The sequence below is a fragment of the Lipophrys pholis genome (assembly GCF_963383615.2).
Source record: "Lipophrys pholis genome assembly, chromosome: 1".
NCBI lineage: Eukaryota > Metazoa > Chordata > Actinopteri > Blenniiformes > Blenniidae > Lipophrys > Lipophrys pholis.
The window spans coordinates 11,502,895-11,527,373 of record NC_137635.1 but is presented as its reverse complement, the minus strand read 5'-3'; the positions used below and the strand labels follow the sequence as shown (position 1 = coordinate 11,527,373).

Here is a 24,479-nt window from a genome sequence, read left to right as displayed (position 1 = left end):
TTCATTCACTGGCCGTACCACAGTTTTATCTACAGATGCTTCAAGACATCAGAGTCATTAAACACCACTATCATAAAACCTGTTGAAAAGCATCACGCTGAAAGAGAAATCACCTACTGGATGTCCGTCAAAAGAGCAGTGGGTGTATGTTCGATAACTTGCACTAGATTTAGGTTTACAATTCCTTATTCAAGCACAGATTTTTCATGTCCGTTGCATCATTAAATGAATTGAAAATAAGGGAAAAGATGTTTCGTCAGAGAAAAACAAAGAAACGAGAAGAAATTAACAAAAATGTAAACTTTTCGGCTTATGGTGGTCAAACGTATAAGTGTTCTCTGAATAGATTTATTTCCATTCTGCTGTGAAGTTGGGCTCATTCATTGAGGTTTGATTTGACTGTTTATATTAAAGCTTTTTTCAGAGCCTGTCAATGATACTATGATTACATTTCCCTTTTTTTCCTTAATTTGCTCTTTATATACAGTTGACAGACACTGCAGAATGATTAGAAATGATCAATGTTCTCCTTGTACAATATTTTCCTTCATCAAATGAAATCATGAACCAAAGCTCTAATTGGCGTTAAGTAGTTTTTTTTAATACTACAACATGACAATAGAAAGTTTGAGTAGTTTTAGTGGGCTTCGCTTTTGACAAGACTTTTTATTTTGAGCTTTATACTCGTTTTTAGAAACAATCCGCTGTCACATGCACACGACTGCCTCTCAATCTGACAGCGACTCATTCTGTGGCGAAGTCATCAAATATGTCAACTTGATCTGGCAAACATTTACCAGCTAGGAATGGATGTTCTGGCTGACTAGTGGATTCATGGCGGTTCGGTCATAGCCTTGTTCTTTTGATCACTTCTTATCGTTGGGCCAGTGCACAGAGGTGAAACTACAAGTTCACCTTCTCGAAATGGAGTGCGGCATCTTCCTTATCTGCTGAGAGCTGTACATGTGTATCAGTGTTGCGTAAATATTATCACAAGACCACTAAAGGCTGGGAGCAAAGAAGCAGACTAGGAGTGGCTTGGCGTCCCCCAGGAGAGCTGGAGGAAGTTGAGGGCGACGGAGGTGTGTGTGTTGCATCAAGCTGACCACGCTTCCTGAATGCTTCTCTCCTCTCAGGTCTGTCAGAAGTCGGGAGAAATCTCTTTGTTGAAGCAGCAGCTGAAGGAGGTGCAGGGGGAGCTGGCTCAGCGTGTGGGGGAGGTCGTCTCGCTGCGGGGTCAACTCAGGGACACCCGCGGCGAGCTGACCAACACCCAGGTGCAGCTCCAGGAGGCCCACGGCACGACGCGCACCCGCACCCTGGAGCTGGAGGTGTGCGAGAACGAGCTGCAGCGCCGCAAGAGCGAGGCGGAGCTGCTCAGGGAGAAGGTGGGACGCCTCGAGGGCGAGCTCTCTCACCTCCGAGACGCCCTGGCCAATCAGGGCCCGGGGAACAGACAGTGTCAGGTGTTCCCCGAGGACGAGGAGCACCTGCTGGCCTACGAGAGCGACGAGGCGAAGGCCCAGCGACAGAGCGGCGGCGAGGCGCTGCAGAACATGAAGGTGCAGATGGACAGGATGAGATCTGAGCTGGCCTACGAGCGGCAGCGGGCCGAGGAGCAGATGGGCAGCTTCGAGGAGGAGCGCAAGATATGGCAGGAGGAGAAGGACAAAGTGATCCGCTACCAGAAGCAGCTGCAGCAGAACTACGTGCAGATGTACCGCAGGAACCGAGAGCTGGAGCAGCTCCTGCAGGAGCTCAGTCTCGAACTGGAGAGCCGAGAGGACGACGAAGGCAGCGGCAACGAGATCAACTTTGACGAGATTGCTGCGACAGAAATTTGACCCTCTGGTCTTGTTTTGTTTTTGTTTTTTCTTGCACTACTGTCGACAAATATTTCCTCCCAACATATCGCAGAACTTTGCCGTCTTGATTTAAAAAAAAAAAAAAAAAGAGAGAAAAAAAAAGCCGTTTATCAACATGACAAATATCCACATGATCCACACATTTCAAAACATGCAGCCACACTCTAGAAGTCTCCCTTAAATTTCAGTTCATCCACTGGTGGCACACCTCGGCCCTCGTCGTTAACGCCCGTTAGTGTTTGCACTGACCGGACTTCCACAGAAGTTCATGGGAAGCTTTACTGCATGTAAATATGTCCTCCCAGCCTCTCACGCTGTCGTCCTCCCGGTGTGTCACTCATGACTCCGCCTTCCCTGCTGGCTTTAGCATTTCACTCCCACTCCCCTGTTTGCAGTCGCCTCTCATTAGTCCGCTCCATTTGGAAGAAGCCCACGCTGTTGTCAGTTGACGGTGAACGTGGGATACCACACATTCGGCATGTCGTGATTGGAAGGAGTGAATCAGAGCGAGGCGTCGATGACGGCGACTGGGTGATGTGAAACGAATCGTTCGCTCAGAACTCCTCTGACCTTTCTCTCAACGGCAAAACCTCATTATCCAAACACATATTGCACAAAAATTACTTTTTCTTTCCACTCCACTTTTCTGATATTACCCAATTAGGGAACTGCAACGGTTATCATTTATCCCTGCTTTGAGCTTGGAGGCCTTTATGTGGAGTTTGCATGTTCCCCCCCTGTGTTTTCGTGTGGTTTTCTGTCGACCTGTACAGGGTGTAGAGCTCGGGTGGACGTTTATTAGTTAAAACCTTGCGTACTTTAATTTCCTGGATACTGTGGAAATTTAAGCTTGTGCCATAACATACCAGTTAATTGGTTAATTGCAGTGTTTTGGCAACACGTTAACATTTGTATATCTCATCACTGAAATCTGGAGCTTTTGCACTGACGGGTGTTTGGGTGTCGCGTCAACTACTTCTTTTTTAACTAACCTTTGAAGCATAGGAACTGTTTCATGTATATTTACTTCCCTGTACAACAGAAGTAGAGACTTCTTGTTCCTCTGTTACTGCTGATTGGAAAAACTGTAAATAACAGTCGCTCATTATAAAGTGTAAAGTTTTCTTCCAGAGGTGTCTGTCCATCTCCTAATAGACAAAACATAGCCACTGTGAATAGACCAAAGCAATGTTGGCACACGTTATATTTTGCTTCGACAGATACGACGCCTGTATTTTATCCCTGTGTGTGTGTGTGTGTGTGTGTTGTTTGTTCTGGTTCCTCAATATAATTTTTCTATATCACAATATTTGTATGAAGACATTAAAGTGTATATTTTCATGCTGTTCATATCTTTAACAAACCTTTTGAGGTTTTAATAAAATAAAATAAAAAAACACAAACTCCTACAGTTGTGTTGTTGTGTTTGATGATTAAGAGTGGCCTCTGACACTTTATAGCATTTACACCTCTGCTTCCTGGGACCTTTTATCAAAAGGGTTAGATACAATGTGGACAGAAAATGAGTTTCTCAGTGTTTTTTTTTTTTAATATATATAAACTTTTTCCTCACTGAAGAAGTTAATCAAATTTTTTACTCTAGCATCACTATCTAAATTGAGGATCTGACACTTTTACCACCTTGGCCCTATTTCCATGAGATGGACCTTCATGCTTTTGAAAATATCACACGATTAGCAGCTTCCTTCAGAAGCAGCTCATGTCTGCCCCCTTGAGGTCAAATCTGTAACTTCCACACCTGCTTTAGTTCTATATTATTTCAGGACTTGACTGCATAAGAAATGAAAACTTTAAAAGTTTTATGCTCTAATCTGGGTTTATTCAACACAAAATGTAAAAAGAAAATAATTTTCTGGACAGGCACCTGCTCCTGGGTGAATTAAGGCACAAGGAGCACCATTTTCTTACAATTTCTCGATACACACACAAACAAAACATTGTCTGTGAAAGTCTTATTCCACTAGTAAAAATTTCTTCTGTTGTTGAATGCTTATTGTGTCCATTGACCTGCTTCCAGTCACTGTTGTCTCGTTTCTCCCAATTTTAAGACAAAATGGCAAAAGGACACACCGGACTTGTGTCTTTGAGCTGCTAATAAACCGCTGGCCATGGTTCTACTTTTCCAATGATCGCATCCTCTCAAAGCTCTTTGGGGACTTTGAGCACAAACACCATGGGGTCTTTGGCCTTGTTGCTGAAGGCTTTCCGGATCACGTCCACGGCGTGTTGATGTGTGACTCCTCGCAGTGAGACTCCGTCCACCGAAACCAGCTCGAATCCAGCCTGGGACACAGAGCGAGGGGTCATTCAGAGATGGCAGTGATCAGTTTGGTAACATGGCGTTATGAAGTCACCGTGAGCTGCACAGAGACGCCAATAAAACGCGTATGAAAGACAAACAAAGCATGATTGATGTGTAAATTATTCCAAAACAACATGGTGTAACGTTTGGCAGAAAAACACAACCAATTAATATTGTTACTTTTTTCCATATAGAAACTTATTTCCACATAGATTTGGAAAGCTGCTGTCTCCCTGTCTACTCATGAGAAATAAAAACGCTGATGCTACTTTGATCACTTTCATGGCAGCATTACCGATATCCCATGTCTGTGGCTGTCTGGTTACCTTCAACACTTCGCAGGTGGAAGCGGCTCCTCCAGGAAAGATCTTCTCGATCTTCACCACCGGCTGAACCTTCGACTCCATCCCACCAGAAATGCTGATCCCTAAACAACAACAACAACAACGCGCATTTACTCCAGGGATGGAAAGTCACGCAGTACTTTGTTGACGGAAGAGGTTTTCAGGTGAATCCACTTAATCTGCTACGTCACACTCACGAGGGATTTTAAGTTGTTCTAAGCGACCGTGTCTCAGTTCATGGTTCAATTCCTCATCTGGTGTCAAAGTGTCCTTAGGCAGGACACCAAACCTCAAGTTGCTCTAATGGAGGTGAAAAGCTCTTAAACTCTGAAAGTGCTGAATCAGTGAAGATCTACTATAATGGTGAAGTCCTCATTTAAACTCCCTTCCCTCTCCGGTACCCTGCGGCCCTGCTTGAATGAAGTGGTGTTGAAGATGGAGAATGGTGTATCCATCAATGTTTCAACATGCAAAAGACAGTAACTATGACACATGAAAATTCTACTCATACTACTTTAAAGTAAGATTATTGATCCTAGATTTTATATTTCTCACCTTCAGAGTAATCACAAATGTTATCTTACTGTGGTTACAGGTTGTTTTTTTTTACAATTTAAATTTTTTAGGCCGCAAAGATTTGGATTGCGGCTGCATGTGACCTCTGCTTTTATGTCCAATCATCTTCTACACCGCTTTAATAAAACTCAGCGTCACGGAGCTTTAGAGCTGATGATACCAGCTGACGATGGGTGAAGCCCACGCACAGGGGAGAACATGGAAACTCTACAAAGAACCTGGGATTTCAATGCTGTGAGCTCATGTGAATGTTCAGTTGTGTGTCATGCATTTTAAGGTGAGCATTATATGAATGGTAAATGGATATTTTTCACTGTTTGGCACCTTTGAGGTGAAAGGGTGAATGTGACTAAGAACAATTTGACCTCTGGACAGAGGGCGATAGCATTGGCTGCTGTTGGCCATGGCAGACCATGTGGATCTTCACTCACGCTTTATGTCTGACGTCCTGAACAGTTCAGCAAAGTGGTGACCTGACAGCAGTGGGATTTCAACCAACGGCATTCTGCTTTTCTGCCATCACAACAGTACAATTACTCAAAATCCATTTACCCAGAGACTGCTTGGTTTTGGAGATGCTGACAGTCTTGAGCTGGAATTGGGTCTCTCTCCCATTGAGCTGGTTTTCCGACGGCGCTTGATGGCCGTTCGCCTGTTGATCGGGACTCGAACCGAACACCTGCGACAACAAGGGCCGGTTCCTGCGAGCGGCGCTCTGCAGCGTGAACACGCTCTCTCTGCTTCTGTCCCCATCCTTTTCCTTTTTGTCTTTAGGGTGACCGTTTCTAAAGGGGGGGCGCCCCCTCTCTGAGTTCACGTCCCCCTTGTCTGAAGCGGAGTGCAGTGACACCTCGTCGAAGTGGACGGAGCGGATCGTGCCAATGTCTGTCCGGAGGGGAGGGTGGGAGTCGCTGCTGTGGGCCAGCAGCCAGTTGGGGGGCACCGGGCTGGCGGAGGGGCGTCTGAGTTCTCTGGGTTCAGGGGTGTATCCGTCCACCGGTATGTCCAGCAGGGGGGTGAAGGACCTGGAGGTCTGAGGCGTCTCTCCGGACCGGCGAGGCCCGCTCACGCTGAGCTTCTCCAGCTCCTCCAGCAGGTGGCTCTCCTTCTCCACCTCCTCGGCACTGTGGAGCTCAAAGCCTCCTCTGTAATCTGAAGTTTACACAGTACAAGAAGCTTTTATCCATCATGAACATCATCAATTCATTCTTACACAATCTAACAATTTATTGTCTCAAATATTCCATGAATCGTCTTTTCTACAAAAATGTGCATCAGCAAGAAAGGTTCTCTCTCAAACCCCCCCCCACACACACACACACACAAACAAAATAATTTTTTTTAATAGTCAAATTAGTAATTTAGGAAGTAACATTCTCACACAACCACAAATTGCTCAGTCAATAGCACGAAATGAAAATAAATAAAACAAGAGGAAACCTGACTACAGGGAAATGACACATATTCCACATCCAGATCAACTGCCTTTATTCATTTATTTAGTTTGATGATCACGTGCTTTTATTTCATAATTTGAAAGAACATAAGATAAGACAATACATTGCAAAATGAAAATTTGAAACAATTATTTAATGGGTTCTTCCTTTGATCAAAACGCACCTGGGTACGAATGTTTATGAAGAGCCGCTCAGTAGTTTTTGAGATTTTTTGTTAACAGACAAATAAATGTGGATGATTTTGTAAACTCTTTGACGGAGGCAACTACATAAAATGACTGAGTGGTGGAGCGTCTGACCTGGGATGGGCGTGATGAGGCGCCGTTTGGGTGCTCGGCCAGATATGGGGGAGCGGAGGGGAGGAGTTCTGACTGAAACGCACACACACACACACACACACACACACACACACACACACACACACACACACACACACACACACACACACACACACACACACACACACACACACACACACACACACACACATGATGCACTGCATTAATTTGACGTCAGAATGTCATATTTAATGATTATTCACCTCTGTGATGTTAACAAAATGCAATTCCGTTAAATATCAGACATATTTTCATCTTGTTCTAGGCACCTGAGCGATACTTGAGGATATGGTAGGCTTCTACTTCTATCGACGTCACCATGCTGTTGAACACACCCAGATCGGACGGAGGAAGCAGCATCCTGACAAACAGGGAAAACAAAGAGGAAAAAGTTGAGTTAAACTGCAGAACATTGTCATCTTCTGTGCTTGAATTGGAAACGATCACACGGATAAATCCTCCAGGATTTGTTGGTGTATAAAAACCAATTCATGAGATGTGGCCAGAAATTCTAACATTTACTGTAAATGTTTCATTTTAGCTGCAGATTCAGTGTGGAGGACTGAACGAATCGAAACTAACCACAAAAATGAAATGACTTATGTTGTAACAACTTCCTGTCGTAAAAAAGAACGTTTATTTAGGTTAGGTTTTGTTAGGTTTGTAAAGAAGGTGCACTTGTGGGATGAGCAGCTGAGAATCAGTCCAATGAGAAACATTTGAAATATTCTGACTATTCAAAGATTATCTAAATATGCTTTCTCATTCTCATCGAGTTCCTTATCTTTGGTGCACATTTCTTTTAAACACAAGCGACACACCTGACTTCCCTCAGCAGCAGCAGCTTTTCCGGTCGGTCCAGCACGACCAGCAGGTGGCGTATCAGGTTCTCCACCGAGCGCTCTGCGATATACTGCCAGAGGGGGATCAGGACTTTAGTTCAGACATAATTCACAGTGTGGTCTCTGTCTGCGTGCAGCGGTGAAGAAAGCCTCCTACCCTTCGACACGCTGTCAGCACGGCAGCCACCTCCTCCTCGCTCAGCAGCCTGCGGGCCATGTCCTCCACCACCCCGAGCATCTCTGAATTTGGCATCGCACCGGCCTGTCGTACCTCTGAACACATCACAGCGTGAAATCTTGCGTAAATAACATTTAACCGTACCAGGCGTGTCAAACACTGTTTAGTTCAGAGGCAACATGAAGACCAATTTCATCTGAATAGCGCAATAGTAACCTTTAAAATGAAGCTTTAAAGTTTTTCTACGATGTGGTGCCGGATATACGTGATGAAAATCTCTTGATTTTCACAAAACCAAATAATAACTATGGAAAATAACTACAAACACCAAACTTTCTCGTGCAAAATACAATTAAATGTCCAGGAAACTTCTCCTATTGCTGTTGCATTCTGGGTGTTTTCACAAACCCGGCATGACAGCATGGCTTTGAGACGAGACATGTATACCCACACACAGAATGATATCTGACTTCCAGCAGCTGCAGGGTGATTTCGTGGTGACGCGTGCAGGGTGTCAAAGATGGACGGATGGAACTTGCTTCACTTATTAACTCAAGCCAAACCTTTGCCAGCCTTGTTCGTGGAAGGAGACTTGGAGCGTCCTCGAGAGGCGTCTCTCTTGCGTCCCCCCTTGAAGAGCAAGTTGACGAAGGTCTTGGAGCGTTGCAGGGTGCTCTTCTCCTCCGGGTGCTTCCCTTTTTGTTTCTTCTCCTTCTTCTGCTTGATCTCTGTGACAGGAGGACAAACATCACGTTCACTCCTGCGCGCCACCCCATCTGTTTCTGATGCTGCGGTCGTACCTGCCACCGTGACTTGGCTCTGCGACCTGCTGATGGGCCGACTCGGCCTGCTCAGGGCCAGAAGCACGGCGGTCTTGGTGGACTCTCCGCTCCCTCGGGCCTCTTCTCCGCGGATGACGGTGTCTTTGAGCAGGGTGGTGCGGCCCAGGCTGCGAGTGGTGTCCACGCCGCCTTTCTGCGAGGGAAGGTCCGTCTGCATGGCCGTCTCCGTTCGCTCAGACTCTGACCTGAACATACGAATGCTGCTTTGAAAACAGATTTTCCTTCACCGGAGAATAGCGTGGGGTTACTTGATGCTTCTAGTTGTGAGGGACTCTACTGGCTGTAGGCATTTATTTCACGATAGTATTCAGTGCACAGATCCCTGCTGCTGTATTTATGCAGAACTCAGCATGACGACATTTTTCTTGAAAAAGAAGCTTGTCTCATATTCAGACTCATATTTTACTACTTGGTTTAAGACCAGGGTCTGCATCCTGCAACCTCTGGAGCCACATGTGGCTCTCGAGCCATTCTACAGCGGCTCACTGAAGCTTTCAGAATATTATATCTGAATAATCTAAATTTAGCTTATTTACACAGCCATCATTTTCAAAAGGACTCTTCACTCTTGGCTGAAAAGGGTTTTGGAAAATAACTAAATTGGAAAAAATAGATAAAAGCACCATAAATGGGAGAAAAATGCTAAAACAGCGAAAATAACTGAAAATGTCCAGAATTACTAAAAGAAAAAAAGCTTGAAAATGAGGGGGGAAATGTGGACAACTGAACCAAAATGGTTAAAAAGCTTAAATTTCAAAATGGTATAAAAATGTTTTTAAAAAAGGTTCAAAAACAGCTGAAAATGGAATGAAATGTGTTGGCCTCATTTTAAATGTAAACCTGGTTTTGCCTCGCCACTCTAATTTCATTTGCTGAAAAGTGACAAAACCAGCTCCTTTGATTATCGAGGTATCAGACTCCTGGTATAAGATAAAGCACAAACTCCCCCCCCCCCCCCCACGTCAATCTCCAGTACCAACTCAAAGGTCCAATCAAAAGGAGATCCTAACCTCTGGTCCTCAGTGGAGATGCAGACGTCCACCATGTCGGATCCAAACGGCAGGCTGGGCGGGAACATGACCTGCGACAGGCCGCTCAGAGAGCTGACCGGAGTCCCAGACGACAGAGACGAGGCTGAGGAGTTGGAGTGTGAACCCTGGGACGAGGACATCTGAGTACCATTGGCCACTGAGGACGAAAACAAAGACAAACACTCACTCAAAAAGATAAAGACACACATTGGATGGAGGGACTGCCGCTTTGTGTACGTACGTTTATTGAGCCACATGTATTCCGCCACCATCTCTTTATACGCAGGGTATCGTCCTGCTTCCTGCCGAGATATGGACGCAGATATGCAAATGAGCTACAGCAGAGAGCTTGAAACTTTTATGGGATGCCCATATTTGATAATCAGTAACCCTAGAACCGTGACGAGGACCAAAACAAGCGCTTCTCTTTCATTGTGCTCACACAAAAGCACATCTAACCTTTGATAGCTGGGATGCTTTCTAACTCCTGACGGGAGAAAGAGAAAGATCCCCAAAACAAAACTCGCACAAAACGCCGCCTCTATGCTTTGATCAGCACCTGATCCCCGGCTACCTGGTGAATAATGCACACGGCCTGGCTATTTTTCACAGCGCGAAACCCAAGCTCCGCCAAGTAAAGTGAGCGAGGAATATTACGACTGCACGCCAGCTGTCGGCCCGGCCACACAAAAAAAAACCCCGCCGCCAGCCGCGTCTGCCGGCGCCGGACGCACAGGAGCCGGGCTAGTCTGTGTTTGGTTTTATCGTGGGCGAGACGACTCAAGATTGAAGGTATCCAACAGGTCAGACAAGTAATGCATGGCAGGTCGTCTGACCGAGGCATTAATGAAAGAGCTGATACACTTTCTGATAACAAAGAGTCAGAACGGAACGCGATATGGCCTCGTCGACTCGCCGTTCACGGTAAACCCAACAGCAAACGCCCTCATAGCCCAAAATGAACGAACTATTCGAGTGGTATACGAGATGAAAATGTCTACTTTTACACAAAAACCAAACAATTACAGCTGAAAATAACTACAATCTCAACATAAAGCCAGTTTCAATCAGTCGAAGTACAGATACTTAATTTAAAGTAAACTTAAGTACAATGTTTAACTGCAATCAGACGCAATGAATCTTTTGAGGCATCTTGAAATGTTTCGAGTAGTTTATATGCAATAAAGTAAAACCACATTTAGATCATAACTGAGTTTTTCTAACAGCTTTAGGCCACAAATTAAAATTTCTTATTAAATTTGAATAAGTAATAATACAATTTATCTTTCACATTGGAAATGTTTTTTTTTTCATGAATCAATGATATAAGTATTGTCAATGAAACGAGTTGAGGACTGTAAAACAGATGAAGTGTGAAAGAAAGAGCATTGAGTACACAATAACTAATACATTTAAAATATGAAACGTTATGAAGTTTCTTCGAATGCCTCGAGGTTTCAGAACCAGATTTAATCAGCATAATTTTTTGAAAGCGGGAAGTTCAGCTATGTGTCTACAGGAGTTTTTCTCGGCGTCTTTCTCAGGAATTGTTGCCGCTCGTGATCAAAAATAGCAGATCCACATAAACGCAAGACAAAAAAAAACTTCGGAAAACTTCGGACAATTGCAGTAATGTACCAGATTATCATAACTATGTCATTTTGTTTAGGTATTTTACTGCTCATGTGACTTATACAGTACACTTTTTGGGATTGACAAGATTTTCCCAGGATGACGACGAAGGGTGAAACGCTGGGTGTTGTCACCTTGATGGTCAGCATGATGTGTGTGTGGCTCTTCAGCACCTCCACCGCGCTGCTGTGGCTGATGTCCTCGAAGCTCACGCCGTTGGCGGCCAGGATCTGGTCCCCCATCTTAATCCCGTTCTGCTCGGCCAGGCCGCCGGGATCCAGTCTGAAACCACAGCGAGCTGCTGTCACGGGGTTTATTTTCAAACACTTGCTGGTCGCGCTGGTGTTTCTGACATGGGATATGTAAAGTTACAGAGTTTTAGACAGCTCACTGAACCAGTGACAATACTCTAAACCAGGGGTGTGAAAGATACGGTCCGTGGGCCAGAACCGGCCCGCAAGAGGCTTCAATCAGGCCTAACCAAGAAAATTGCAAAACTTTCACAGAAAACATTAAGAGACAGTTTTCTTAAGAGTAGTGGACACAACACAACACTGAGACCCGAGCTAAGATATCGCTGATGCTGAATTCTTTTTTTTCAGATATTTCACAGTATTTTGGACCAGACAATATCATCAAAATTGGCTTTATGTTGAGATTGTTGTAATTTTTGGTTTTAATTGTTTCATTTTGCAAGAACAAAGACGTTTTCATCCAGTATAATCTGCACCACGACAAAGAACAAAAGCTACATGTGGCTCTTTAGTTCCACTGCAGCGGCCAACTAATCATTTAAAAAACCTTTGTGTAAATCAATTTCTATACTATCAGTATTTTGTTTGTATTTCACTTGCATCCAAGACTTATTTTCAAAAAAGACTGCTATCTCCTTGTTAAAGCGGCTTACATTGCTAAAAAATATCTAAAATTGCAAAAACATTTCTTGAACTGGAACAAATAAAAAACAAATGGCCAAAAACAGCTAAAGCAAGTAAGCAAAACTTAAAAATGGTGGAACAGCTAAAATGGCAAAAATTGCTCATGCCACTAAAACAGCTTAAAACGTGAGGAAGGAAAAAACAAAACAAAAATAGCCAAGAGTCTAAATGGTTCTAAAAATTTTTTAAATGGGTGACTCAGTTAAAACAGGGAATTCTGTTTAAAACAGCTGCTGAAGCTAAAACCGCTTAAGAGTAATAAAATCTCCTATTTTAGATTGTAGTTATGAAATGTCATAAATTAAACTTTAGGCAAAACGTTGATAAAGTGACAAAAACATCTGTTTTGGTCCAAAAGGTTGTAAACTGACAATCCATTACACACAGACAATCCATTACACGCACGCACGCACGCACGCACGCACGCACGCACGCACGCACGCACGCACGCACGCACGCACGCACACACACACACACACACACACACACACACACACACACACACACACACACACACACACACACACACACACACACACACACACACACAAGAAACCGGAGAGGACTACGTGGAGCAAAACCTCCACTTATATCCTGTTTTTCTTTCAATTCAGATACTTTTTGTTTGCAGCCTTTTGGTTTTATGTCAGTACCTACTTTGAAACATAGATGCCCAGACCGAACTCCTTCCCTCCGCGTATATTGAAGCCCAGACAGTAATCATCGGAGGTGGTGTAAAGGTGGACGATCCTCCGGAGAGCGCTGCCCGAGCTGGCCTCGGATGGCGTCCGTCCACTCTCCTCCACCACCATGCGTCGGTGTATCAGGTCCACCCTGACAAATACACACGATGATTATAGGTTTAACATTTATTACACACTGGCAGCGTGGAAAAATAATACTGCTGTATCACCAGGTCGTCTTCTCCTTGGAGTAGCGGATGCCGGGAACTTTCCCAACACGCCTCACGACCATCCTCAGTCTGTTGTTGCCTGTCAGGACTTTGACAGCGCTGCTCATGGTGATGTTCTCCAGGCTGACGCCATTCACCTCCACCAGTTTGTCTCCAACCAGCAGGCCAGCTTCCTCTGGAAACAAACACAGAGCGGATGCACATGGGCACCACGCCTCGTATTTTTCACAATCGTAACATTTTCTAGTATCTGGTGTTTGTAATTTTGAGCTATTACCTGCCGTACTGTTGTCCTCCACCTTACTGACGAAAATGCTGAGGCCGTGCTCGGAGCCTCCACGCACGCTGAATCCCAGCTTCCCGTCCACGCTTTTATCTACTGTGATCGTGTGGAGGTCCTCGCTATCATCTCCACCTTTAAACAACACAAAATCAAACGTGAAAATGACATTTTGTGGATCTGTATGGGTGGGGCCTGACGGTAAGATACAGCATCATGACAGATCTAAATGTGGCAAATACAGCGTGAGAGGAAGTAGAACAAAGGTAAAATTAAAGTTTCAAGACTGATAACACATTTTCTTTCTTAAAATATAAAATTTCTATGAAGGACATCAAACCTATACTGCACCTTTGTGTCTCAAAGCTTAAAATTAGCAAACAATTTTCAGCAAGTGCCTGAGTTACATAAAAACACAACTGATTGGTTGTGGATTCTTTGACTTATTAATATCAGGTTAAGTTTTTCACATCACTATCGATGCTTTAATTGTCTCAGGTGTTTCTGTTATGACTCTATCATCTTTGATCTCCAGCATTATTGAGACATAGACCACCATGCAAGCAGTCCGTGCCTCCTCACCGTCCACGGGAGAGTTGATGAGGATGACCCGGCCCATCGGTGAGGAGGATCGGATTCCACGCCGCCGCTGCTCCTTCTTCCGCAAGAGGTTGCGTGTGGCTGTGTGTGACCCGTGGGTCGTGGGGGTCTTCTCCCAGCGGGACGGGTCTGACGAGTGAGCCATGGAGGCTGCTGGGGTCTCCTTTCACACACACTCCACCTGGAGTGCGTGTGCTCAGCTCCAGGTGGAGGAGCCTGACGGGGAAAGTATCCTTAAGTTCATGTTTGGAATATCAGACAGTCACGGCGACTCATGAGTGCAAGTAGGGGTTTTGTTTCAGTGAATCTGACTCACGGATGAACGCTGCTGCTTTGTAGCATGATAACTGACTCCTTGGTGTCATGGAGTCACACTTTGAGCCATCCACGCCCATGTTGCATCTCTCACCTTTCTACATCTGCAAAAAGAAAAGGCGATGCAAAGAAAAGAATCCACTCCTTTTCTAAAACCACAGAGGTGTGCCAAATATTCCTCTTTACTCAGTCAACTCACACAACAAACTGGTGATTTGTGGCTGCAGGTGAAGTTGGAAATAGGATTTAAAGGGTGTATTTAAGTGAAGCCTGACCCACTTGAGAGTCAGGATGTCACATGGTATCGTTACCATGGTTACATGTCACTAAAGTTAACCCGTGATGAGCGTGATGGGGGTTCCCCAGGTGTCTTCAGCACCCTGGACAGCACCCCAAAAAACAACAACAAAAAAGGCGTCAAACCTATTTTAACTGGAGGGAACAAATATTAATATCCTTCTTGATTCCCTCGTTAATTTCGCTTAAATTCTGGGGAATAATTATAGATCTTTTTGTGTGAAATATCTTGCGTAAATACGCAAATACTCACCACGCATTTTTATTTCCTGCTCCAGAACACAAACAGACACTCCAAATGTTTTCTTGAACTCTAAAGTCCCCTCGATGTCCTTTAAAATCAATCCCACGTTGTGAAAAGACCCACAGTCCTCACGGAGTCCCTCGCAGAGTCCATGTTTGTGTGAAGCGTCTCGAAGCGCCTGGCTCGAGCGCCTCTGATGTCACACAAGCCCCGCCCACAACCACGTCCATTGGCTACATTGTATCCAGTTAAGAGGATGACTGACACGTCAATCAACTGACAGCAGGGCGCCTTCATACATGTAATTTATTTTTAACTTAATCAGTTAGAGTAATCTGTGCTGCCCAGACACTTTTATTTATCTACTATTGATTAGTTTTTTGTTTTTTCTTAGCTTAGCAGTTCATACAGACAATGAATGAATAGGTTTGACTTCTTCCTACCCATTTTCAGGTATGTTAGACTAGAAATATGACTGATGTAAAGAACTTGGATATAGATTCGTTTTGTGTACATTTATTTTTGTGAAATCCAAATGTAATAATTTATATAGATTATCAACAAAGAGTTTGTATATATATATGTGTGTGTGTGTGTGTGTGTATGAATTACATTTTCAAGATGTAAGGCATTAAATATTCAAGTGTGTTGTAGGCTACATGCTAAATCTGAACAGCCAAAAACAAAGAAAGGAAGTCCACAGAACAAAAATGTATTTTATTGCTTAGAATCTTCCTGGAGAGCTCTGCAGTAGCACTGAGAGAAACAGAAAACTGAAAGTTAAATATCAGGTCTGCTTCCTCCAAAGAGTTTAAAGACAGACCATCATGAACACGCTCAGTCTCTTCTACACAGTCACACTGCAAAACACTTCAGTGCATTGAACAGTTTTTGCCCCTAACAAAAGCAGTGTTTCTATTCAAAGGTTGTAAGTTCCTGTGGTATTCTTATTGCAGCATGGATGACGTCTTCAGTGTTGACTTTATCACCAAACTCAATCTCTCTGTGCTCCAGAAGTATCCCCTGCAGGAAAACACACTATGAGATGCTGCTCTCACTTCCCTTTCATATGCAATATGACTGAATCAACTCACTGCAACTTTTAAAGTTATTGCTTCACAATCAGCTGGCTCTACCTGATATTCACGGCCGATGACAAAGACGCCACCGAGGACGAATCCCTCTCCAAGAATGTTTCCCATGAAGCCGTTCTTGAAGGCCCTCAGGCCGCTCATCCACACCCCAACACGCAGGAAGGCCAGCAGACTCATCTTCCTCTCACGGGGTCCATAAAACCGCCTCTGTAAAGCAGAACCAACTATTCATACACGCGTTTCAAAACCGATTCCTCACACATTCTGGAGGCCTTCAGTGCATTTGGTGTTCGTCTAATTAAGAGGAAAACCTCAGTATCAGGCGCAGGATGACCTCACAATAGACTGATTCAATACAGAAAGTAAGTACTCCACCATTTCATCCAGGAAGATCTCCCCTTTGAAATAGGATCTGAACTCCTGGACCTCAGTACCGACGTCCTCCTTCACCACCGCGTACAGGGGAATCCCGAGCTCATCGAGCTGTGGTTTTAGAGAGGACAGCTCTGCAGCCTCCTGCAAGTTCACATGAACAGACACACTCCACTTAACGTAGTTTTAGGCGTTAATGCCGTCCATATATTTTAAAGTTGGTTTTACATATACTGAAACTGTTGATGAAGTTGTGAATTGATGATCTATTTAGACACACGATTGATGATAAAATTGCATTTTATTTGTAGAAATACAGACTGTAAAACATAAAAATTAGAAACTAAACATGTAATAAATGGCGCACATGAAGGACACCACCCAAAAGTTTCATTGAATGTGCTCAGTTATTGGCAATATGGTTCATTGTGTTAAAGAGGAAGACATTTAATGCATAAAGTTTCAGATTTAATGAATTTTTAATTTGATTATGGGCCCTGAAACCTTATCCTGCGTCAGGCACTAATGCCCACTACACACTGTGATTTTGGGCCAATCACAGACAAAAGATAACAATAGTGACAGAATTGTGGCAGTATTTCTGGTCTTGGTTCCAAATCAGTGGTCATACGTGAGACCGCTTTAAGGACAGTTGCCATCATGGTCTTGTGACCAAAGAACACCTGTGATACAATTCTCACAGTGTCAGAAATTTGTTGTGATGGTGATGGCTGCTGTGACCCAAGTCAACTAAGGAACCAATAGAAATGCAGTATGAAATGACATCCTGATCACTTCACTAGTTTCTTTTTCATGAATGGATGGCACACGCTTATGTTTTATTATGGCACGGTCACACCCACACACGTCATTGTAGGCAGCGATGCCGCTTGTTTTCAAGGTGCAATCTGCACAAAGCGAGCTTCATGTGGTACCCAAAGTTTATTAGATTCATGTTGTACAGTGTGGCTTGCTGGGAACGTATAAGATTCAAGTTGCAGTGCCTACGCAGAGTAAAATATTCTACGAGATCTACTTTAAAAAAAAAAAGGCTACTTTTTGCATAATTCATTTATATCAATCAAGCCAGATGGGTCTTTGTTGAAACTACTTTGTTTTGTTTTTTTTTACATGAAAAATAAAATCCAAGTAAAGTGAACTTCCTGTCACAAGATATCCTGAGATACCTGTATAAATTGAGGATTCTTTGGCTTTTTCATATCAGGTTAACTGTTTCATATTACTAGCAATGCTTTAATTGTCTCAGGTGTTTCTGTTGTGTATGTTTGATGGATTCTTGGCGGTCTATCTTCCACTAATACAACAATACCTTCATTCTATCAGTCTGTGGTGCCTGGAAACGCTGATGGCTTATGGGTATTGTAGTATTTGGAGTTTTGAAATACCGAATGAAACACATTAAAGATTAGATGTGTGGATGAATTAAAAATAAATAAATAAATAAATAAAAACTCCAAAAGGAAAAATAAATAAAAGTGTCTTGTCTTTGAACAAATATTTTTTACTTCAATACTTGATATATTTGTTTAAAGATACTACCTTGAATTATTTATTTTTTTTAATACATTTCTGATTTCACAGTTTCAGTAAAGGTAAAGTTTACCCTCCTGACTGTCCACCTCACCTCTCTGCACAGGAATCATCCGGGCCGGCGCACAGCCATGATGACCGCCCCGGTTCTGTCCCACAGACGTTTGGCTCGGATAGTCTGAGACTCTGAGGAGAGAAATCGGGTGAAAGGCCGCGAGTTGAGCAACACGCTTAACAAATTCCAGCTGAACAAAGGCTGCTTTCAACAGGCTCACATTAAAAAAACAAAACAAAAAGTTAACTGTTTATTTCTTTAAGAGGATTAAAAAAAACTTATAATGACTTACCTCCTGCCAAGGTTTTTAGTTGGGTGTCCTCTAAGTATTTGAGCGCCGCTTTGCGCGGCGGAGTCAGAAACAAATCGGTCACCAAATTCATGACATTGGTGATCACACCGCCGACTGTCGCCACGGAGTTTCCGATCAGCGTAAGAGCCATTGTCCTCCTGTTTCTGCCTGTTTTAACTCACTTCATTCTCTGTGACTCCTCACCAGGACGCACGGACTCTTCTGACCGCGCTGCTGCGTCAAGGACTCGTCTGAAATCCAGCCCAGAGTTTCCGAAATCCAGCCCCCTTCCTCCTCAAAGTTCTGGATCGAAACACTGGTCACAAGTCCTGATTAAAGCTGATTTAAAAAAAAAAAAAAAGAAATCCGTGACTTCGTCATGCAGCCTGAAGATACAGAGGAAGAACTGAATACAGAATGCGCCGGAGTGTCTGCTCCTCTTTCAGTTCAAAGGTCAGAAAAGATCACCTGCGGCTTGATTCAATCGAAAATCAAACAAGAAAGCAAACTTAGTCAAAGTAGATTTAAAGCCACAAACAACCAGTTACTCATCAATGTACAGTCATATCAATTTGCCTGTTCTGATATTTGTGCAACATTTCGCTCGCATCTACTGAATGGGTTAAAGTTTCTAATCATCTGAAATCTGTGGATTCACCAGCAGGGTTTGTCACACTGAGTATTCCTGCGCCTGAATGAAACTTACACAAGACTCCAGTGAGCTCACACCATGAGCTCAGTTTGTTTTGAGCACGTTTTAAGCTGTTTAATGGTTTAATTGGGTCTTGGTAAAAGTCAGAGATACTAAAAATACACACAAATGTAGAATGAGCAATGTTTATTATCTCATATTGGTGGTTTAATCAAGTGAGGTCTGCTTCTTCTTCTCCATCCTGAAAAGCAACACAATACAATAATTAAAAAAAAATAAAATGTTGTTTGGATGACCTGTGACAGAAATCGTATGTTTTAAACATCTAAATCAAATTTGAGTCGACCTTCTGCCATGACTCCTCCTTGTCAGGTGGATTATTTTCCAGATCGTCTTGTGAAGTCGGGGGTCTCGTCGTTTCCTCCGCCGCAGGGTCACTCTCAGCTTCTCTCTCCTGAAATGAGTCAAAAAGTTCAGCTTGAGCATCAAATTACTGTCTTTCACCAGGTCAGCAACGATCACATCAAAAACAACAAAAAAACAAGTAATGCAGTCAATAGCGTGGAGTTAAGCGTGAGCTCGACCCTATAGTTCTCATTCATACAGTTGCATGATAATGTTGCCGTTTCTTCTCAGTAACTAGAAGTTTATTATCAGTGCGGTTCAGCAGTGAATTAATTATCTTGTTTGTTTCTCTCTGTCTCTGTCCCACATCCTTCTCTTTTACTCTCTGCTGCCTCTGAGTCTGCTTTCTTCCAGAGCTAATGGTTGAACAGTATGGAAACACAGCAGTCAATTTAATCTCAATAAAAAACAAACAAACTGTAACTTCGCAGTCAGTCGACTGAATGAGCCACCTTCTCCTGGTCTGGAAGCCGGGAAGAGTCAGATTCGTGTGCCGTCTGTTCAGTCTCTGTGGGTTTCTCTTCCGGGCCTTCATCGGCAATCGTCTGGTCTGGACGGTGGTCTTCACTCTGTAAGGCTGATGGCGGCTCCATCAGGATGGAATCCTCGGATTGACCAGCAGCCTTTTGGTAAAGAACGAAAAGAAGTTGGCTAAACGGTGGGAAAACCAACATTCCTGTCTTTTCTGGCTCCCGTCTGTCTTCTCTCTGTCTGAAGCTTTGAGGAGAACCAAACATGGGATTCCTCCTCTCATCTGCAGTGTTTTCCTTCTTTCCTCTCCTCTCTTTTCCTCTCCTCTGAAGATACAAGGGGAAACTGTGTGACTATACCGTTACAGGCTCCTTTCTGATGTCAGGGTCTTGGACCTCGGTTGAGGAGGAGCTTCTGGTGTCCGCAGCTCCGGTTCCTGGTTCACCTGTAAAGTTCACCTGGAAGACACAGCAGCTCCTGAAACCATCTCCAGTCAGTCGTTTGAAGCTTCTAGAAACAAGCGGTAAGTCATGCACAGACTTAGAGAGAGCTCGTCACTCCAGCCAACACCAGGAAGACCCCAGAAACCAGCGATTCAACCAAAAACCAAAGATCACAGCAGAAACCAAATCAGAACACGCGAGGGACCCGCCACCTTCAGAAAGACACAAATCTCAATGTGTTCACCTCCTGCCAAGGGTCGTTTCCCTTCACTTCTGTGGGCCCTTCTTGGTTTTCTGGATCAGGAATTTTTGATTTCTCTTCTTGGTTTTCTGGATTTAGAGTGTTTGATTTCTCTTCTTGGTTTTCTACATCACCAGTGTTTGATTTCTCTTCTTGGTTTTCTGGATTAGCAGTGTTTGATTTCTCTTCTTGGTTTTCTGGATCAGGAATTTTTGATTTCTCTTCTTGGTTTTCTGGATCAGCAGTGTTTGATTTATCTTCTTGGTTTTCTGGATCAGGAATTTTTGATTTCTCTTCTTGGTTTTCTGGATTAGCAGTGTTTGATTTCTCCTCTTGGTTTTCTGGATCAGCCGTGTTTGATTTCTCGTCTTGGTTTTCTGGATTTAGAATGTTTGATTTCTCTTCTTGGTTTTCTGGATCAGCAGTATTTGATTTCTCTTCTTGGTTTTCTGGATCAGCCGTGTTTGATTTCTCTTCTTGGTTTTCTGGATTTAGAATGTTTGATTTCTCTTCTTGGTTTTCTGGATCACCAGTGTTTGCTTTCTCGTCTTGGTTTTCTGGATTTAGAATGTTTGATTTCTCTTCTTGTTTTTCTGGATCTGTAACGTTTGATTTCCCTTCTTGCACTGGGTTTTCATCGACAGGATCTTCCCTTGCGGCTGCAGTTTCTGCATCAGACTCCGGGGGATTCTTCTTATCAACCTGTTGAAATAACACTCATACAATCTTGAAATACTTTCAATAGTCCGTCATGTTCAGTAACAGTAGACAAGGAAAGACAATAATACTGAGATCTCGCTTCCCGAACCTGGACGTTAATAGTTGCACTGAAGAATTCACAGACCCTGGAGGGAAACTTGATATTTGGAAAGGTTGAAAAATAAACTTAATTTCAGGCACAGTTTACAGTTCAGTAAATATCCAGAAGGAGTTTTAGGAGCAAACCTACGTCTTCGGATGCTTCCAAAGTGCTGCTGATCATCGTTTCCTCCTCCTGCAGTTTCTCCTGGTGCAGCTCTTCTTCCCTTGCTTTGGCTCTCTTCTCCTCCAACAAGGCCAAACGGGCTTTTTTCTGCAAAAGGAAATACGGTACATTAATCCCTCGAAACGACACATGAGTCTAATCATTTCAGCACCTATTACATCTGAAGTTTTCCAAAACTAGACAACAGGTTGTTTTTTGTTTTGTTTTTATGTTGTTGTTTTTTTTGTTTTGTTTTTTACCTCTATATTTGTATCATTCAGTCTGAGGAGCTTAGACTGTCTAAGCCTCTGTGATCCTTCACAGCAGCTCTAAAACTAGTATTTGGGGATCAGCGCCTCGAGCTGGTAAAGTGGCTGCAGAGCAGGAGCAGCTTTTGGACTCCCAGTTTTAAATTAATTAAAGTATTTTCAATGTACAGCACACAACAATGCAGTATTTACTTTCTGCTCATTGTTATGTTAAAGTACTGGTTTATGATTTAAAACCAACTGCATTACTTTCTCCTGATCTCCTTTGCCTCATGTCTGATATCAAATTTGATTTGAAGATTTAAATCATGCCTGGATATAGATTTTACCTGACAAAAGTTAGACTGGATTGACGTTCCAGAGGACAGGTTTTTTTTTTTAATGAATCCTATTTTTTTTTTTAAATTTATTGACTTATCTTGTCCTCATTGTGCTCATCAATAATTATATGTTCATGTATTTTTGTTATCATATTATCCAATTTCTGTCAAATTCAATTATCCACCATCTTTTATGCTTCATCAAATGATCTCTAATCAATATGTATTACCTTTGGTTATTTATTTACCAGTTTAATTGATTTTTAAGCTTTTCTTACTACTGTCCAGTTTTATTTTCTCTTTAGAATGTTTTTAAAAGTTTAACACAATCTAATATAATTACTGGTCTGGTGAGCACTGTTTGTGCTCCTCCCTACCTGTAACCTTTGACCTTTAATATAAACAACCTGTGTTCACGTAATGCAGCAACAAAACATATTAAAATAAACAAAATAACCTGCCAACAATGAATATGAACGGCTTCTACACAGACATGGTGGAGTAGAGGTCCCGGGCTGCAGACAGTATCTGGTGCAATGCTGCCCCCTGCTGACAGAAATACCACACAGCGTCTCACCTGCGCCGCGTGCTTCCCGTTCGACTCGTGCTTGTAGAGCCAGCGGGCCAGGAACAGGACGGGGTCTGCAGGCCGCTGCTCGGCCACTTCAGCCAGTCCTTCCGCCAGACATCGTCCCAGATGTTTCTTTATGTACTCCGAGTCCATGTTGGTTCGTTTTGAAGGCTTAACGACAGTTTACGTCCGCTAAAACCAAGAAGATGCGTTTTTAAACCCGAGAACGAGGCGCCACTTTGCTCATATCCACAGCGACAAATAAAAGTTATCTTTTAATCATTCTAACCCAACAATTTATAAAGTGAAGGAAAACCAGGTTTGCATTTCCGGAAGAAAATGCATATGTGGATGCCACAGCTGAACCCTACCCCTGCTTACGCTGCTTGCTGATATACGGGTCACTTTGATATTTTCCCGTTTTTGTCGCTTTTATTCTCTCCAGTTTTGGGGGATTTATTCATAAACGGTTAAAGATATGACAGACATAGAACATAGCAAACATAGCAATGCCTTGTGGCATTCACATAACAACATCCTGCATGTATAACATTCAACAAGAACAGTCATAATAACACTTAAAGAGGACAAACCTTTTTCACTCTGCGACAGTGTGTCGTGGATACGTCTCCATGGTAACAGTGTGTCGTGTAAATACTTCCCTCGATCACTCGATTGACTCTGGGAGCAGGAAATACGGCCGCCATCTTGGTCCGGTCGTCAAGCCCATAGATATAAACTATTTAATAATAATATGATACCATAGATTTAAAAACATTTTATATTATACCATAGATTTAAAAATATTGTATATCTATGGTCAAGCCTGTAAAACGGCAGCAGCAGAGAATTAAAGAAACCAGAGTACTGTGCCGAGTATTTGTGGACAAATCGGCGGATCGTTGAAAGCAGGGCTTTCCGTCTTACCTTTTAACAGGTAAGGTAGAACATTATTATTGTTTAGATTTTGTGAATAGAAACATATTGTTCTGTATTTCTGTCCACCAGTGAACTGGTAGCAGCTGTCATGGGCTCCACTTTGTTTACAGCCTGTTCACAGACTATTAGTCCAACTGAGACTTTATAAATCAAATGTTCCACAACACAGACTTAGATTGCAATTGACACAAGAATGCGATTGTGTGTGTGTAGAAGTAAACCAAATATTACTATTGACCAGTACAGTTTACCAGGGTGACACAGGCTGTATTATTATTCACCTGTAATTATTTCACCCAAACAGAAGTAAGATTCCTCTCGTGTGTCCTCCACCACACTGAGAAACACTAACATGTGACTGTAGAATAGTTGGAAACAAGTTTTCTCACAGTTTCAGCAGCTTTGGTTTATTATCAGCATATATGCATCAACATTTGTGTGCGTGTGCGTGTGTGTGTGCGCGTGCGTAATGCTTCTTAATTTTAGCTGGAAAAGGACAGGACCTCCAGAACCTCCAGGAAGGGTGCAGAGAGCCTGTGTGTCCCTCAGGAGGAGCCAGACGCTTCAAGCTCTCTGCCTCATGATGTCAGTTTCTATTTCAAACATCTTCATGGTCCTAGACTAGTGACATCTCTCCTGTTTGCTGCCACTCAAATTAAACACACTTAGAAGCCGTGCCCTCAAGATGGCGTTACGACTGAGAGTCATGATATGGTCGCGATGAGAGCTGGACTGTGATGCAGTGTGTCAAGTTTCTTCCGGTTCCGTGGCGAGCTTGGCCATTGCCACGCGCTCAAATGGTGCTACAGGTGAGTCATAATGAGG

At 43.1% G+C, this 24,479-nt stretch overlaps 3 protein-coding genes and 1 pseudogene across 7 annotated transcripts in view; 1 reads left to right on the top strand and 3 right to left on the bottom strand.

Moving 5' to 3' along the window:
• The window catches only part of LOC308112018 (leucine zipper putative tumor suppressor 2 homolog), a 31,023-nt gene extending 27,787 nt beyond the window's left edge, over positions 1–3,236 (top strand). For all 4 annotated transcript variants that reach the window (XM_080467193.1, XM_080467195.1, XM_080467194.1 and 1 more), the window contains one exon: positions 1,137–3,236. In XM_080467193.1, the coding sequence (XP_080323319.1) occupies positions 1,137–1,844 (708 nt within the window). In that variant the 3' untranslated portion in view covers positions 1,845–3,236. The remainder of the gene's footprint in view (positions 1–1,136) is intronic.
• Positions 3,237–3,687: 451 nt separating this feature from the next.
• Positions 3,688–15,204, bottom strand: LOC308112011 (PDZ domain-containing protein 7-like). The gene is made up of 18 exons (XM_080467181.1): positions 15,025–15,204; positions 14,476–14,578; positions 14,142–14,375; positions 13,557–13,694; positions 13,280–13,454; positions 13,024–13,200; positions 11,563–11,710; positions 10,038–10,098; positions 9,776–9,953; positions 8,724–8,950; positions 8,487–8,651; positions 7,903–8,018; positions 7,725–7,816; positions 7,173–7,264; positions 6,865–6,936; positions 5,661–6,260; positions 4,515–4,615; positions 3,688–4,169 (listed from the first exon to the last, which is right to left on the bottom strand). Exons 3-18 carry the CDS (start codon positions 14,302–14,304, stop codon positions 4,026–4,028), a joined length of 2,649 nt encoding a protein of 882 aa, XP_080323307.1. The 5' UTR covers positions 14,305–14,375; positions 14,476–14,578; positions 15,025–15,204; the 3' UTR covers positions 3,688–4,025.
• Positions 15,205–15,711: 507 nt separating this feature from the next.
• On the bottom strand, positions 15,712–19,170 carry LOC308113804 (peroxiredoxin-like 2A; annotated as a pseudogene). Its single transcript, XR_013936574.1, has 5 exons — positions 18,380–19,170; positions 18,127–18,218; positions 16,485–16,625; positions 16,152–16,316; positions 15,712–16,038 (listed from the first exon to the last, which is right to left on the bottom strand). The product of XR_013936574.1 is annotated as a peroxiredoxin-like 2A (transcript).
• A 31-nt stretch (positions 19,171–19,201) lies between these two features.
• Positions 19,202–23,360, bottom strand: dydc2 (DPY30 domain containing 2). Its single transcript, XM_080470270.1, has 7 exons — positions 23,309–23,360; positions 22,722–22,907; positions 21,541–21,663; positions 20,267–20,365; positions 19,889–20,059; positions 19,378–19,485; positions 19,202–19,272 (listed from the first exon to the last, which is right to left on the bottom strand). Exons 2-7 carry the CDS (start codon positions 22,866–22,868, stop codon positions 19,243–19,245), a joined length of 678 nt encoding a protein of 225 aa, XP_080326396.1. The 5' UTR covers positions 22,869–22,907; positions 23,309–23,360; the 3' UTR covers positions 19,202–19,242.
• Between the last annotated feature and the right edge of the window lie 1,119 nt (positions 23,361–24,479).

What these genes read in the sequence shown, in the direction of transcription:
- LOC308112011 (XM_080467181.1), bottom strand. Translation starts at nt 14,304, where the DNA reads ATGGCTCACTCGTCAGACCCGTCCCGCTGGGAGAAGACCCCCACGACC. An exon ending in ATACATGTGGCTCAATAAAC is followed by an intron (nt 9,954 to 10,037) that starts GTACGTACACAA and finishes TTTCGTCCTCAG; the next exon opens with TGGCCAATGGTACTCAGATG. An exon ending in ATCTCCACTGAGGACCAGAG is followed by an intron (nt 8,951 to 9,775) that starts GTTAGGATCTCC and finishes TCGTATGTTCAG; the next exon opens with GTCAGAGTCTGAGCGAACGG.
- dydc2 (XM_080470270.1), bottom strand. Translation starts at nt 22,868, where the DNA reads ATGGACTCGGAGTACATAAAGAAACATCTGGGACGATGTCTGGCGGAA. An exon ending in ACGGGAAGCACGCGGCGCAG is followed by an intron (nt 21,664 to 22,721) that starts GTGAGACGCTGT and finishes TTCCTTTTGCAG; the next exon opens with AAAAAAGCCCGTTTGGCCTT. An exon ending in GGCTTCCAGACCAGGAGAAG is followed by an intron (nt 19,486 to 19,888) that starts GTGGCTCATTCA and finishes GACTCATTTCAG; the next exon opens with GAGAGAGAAGCTGAGAGTGA.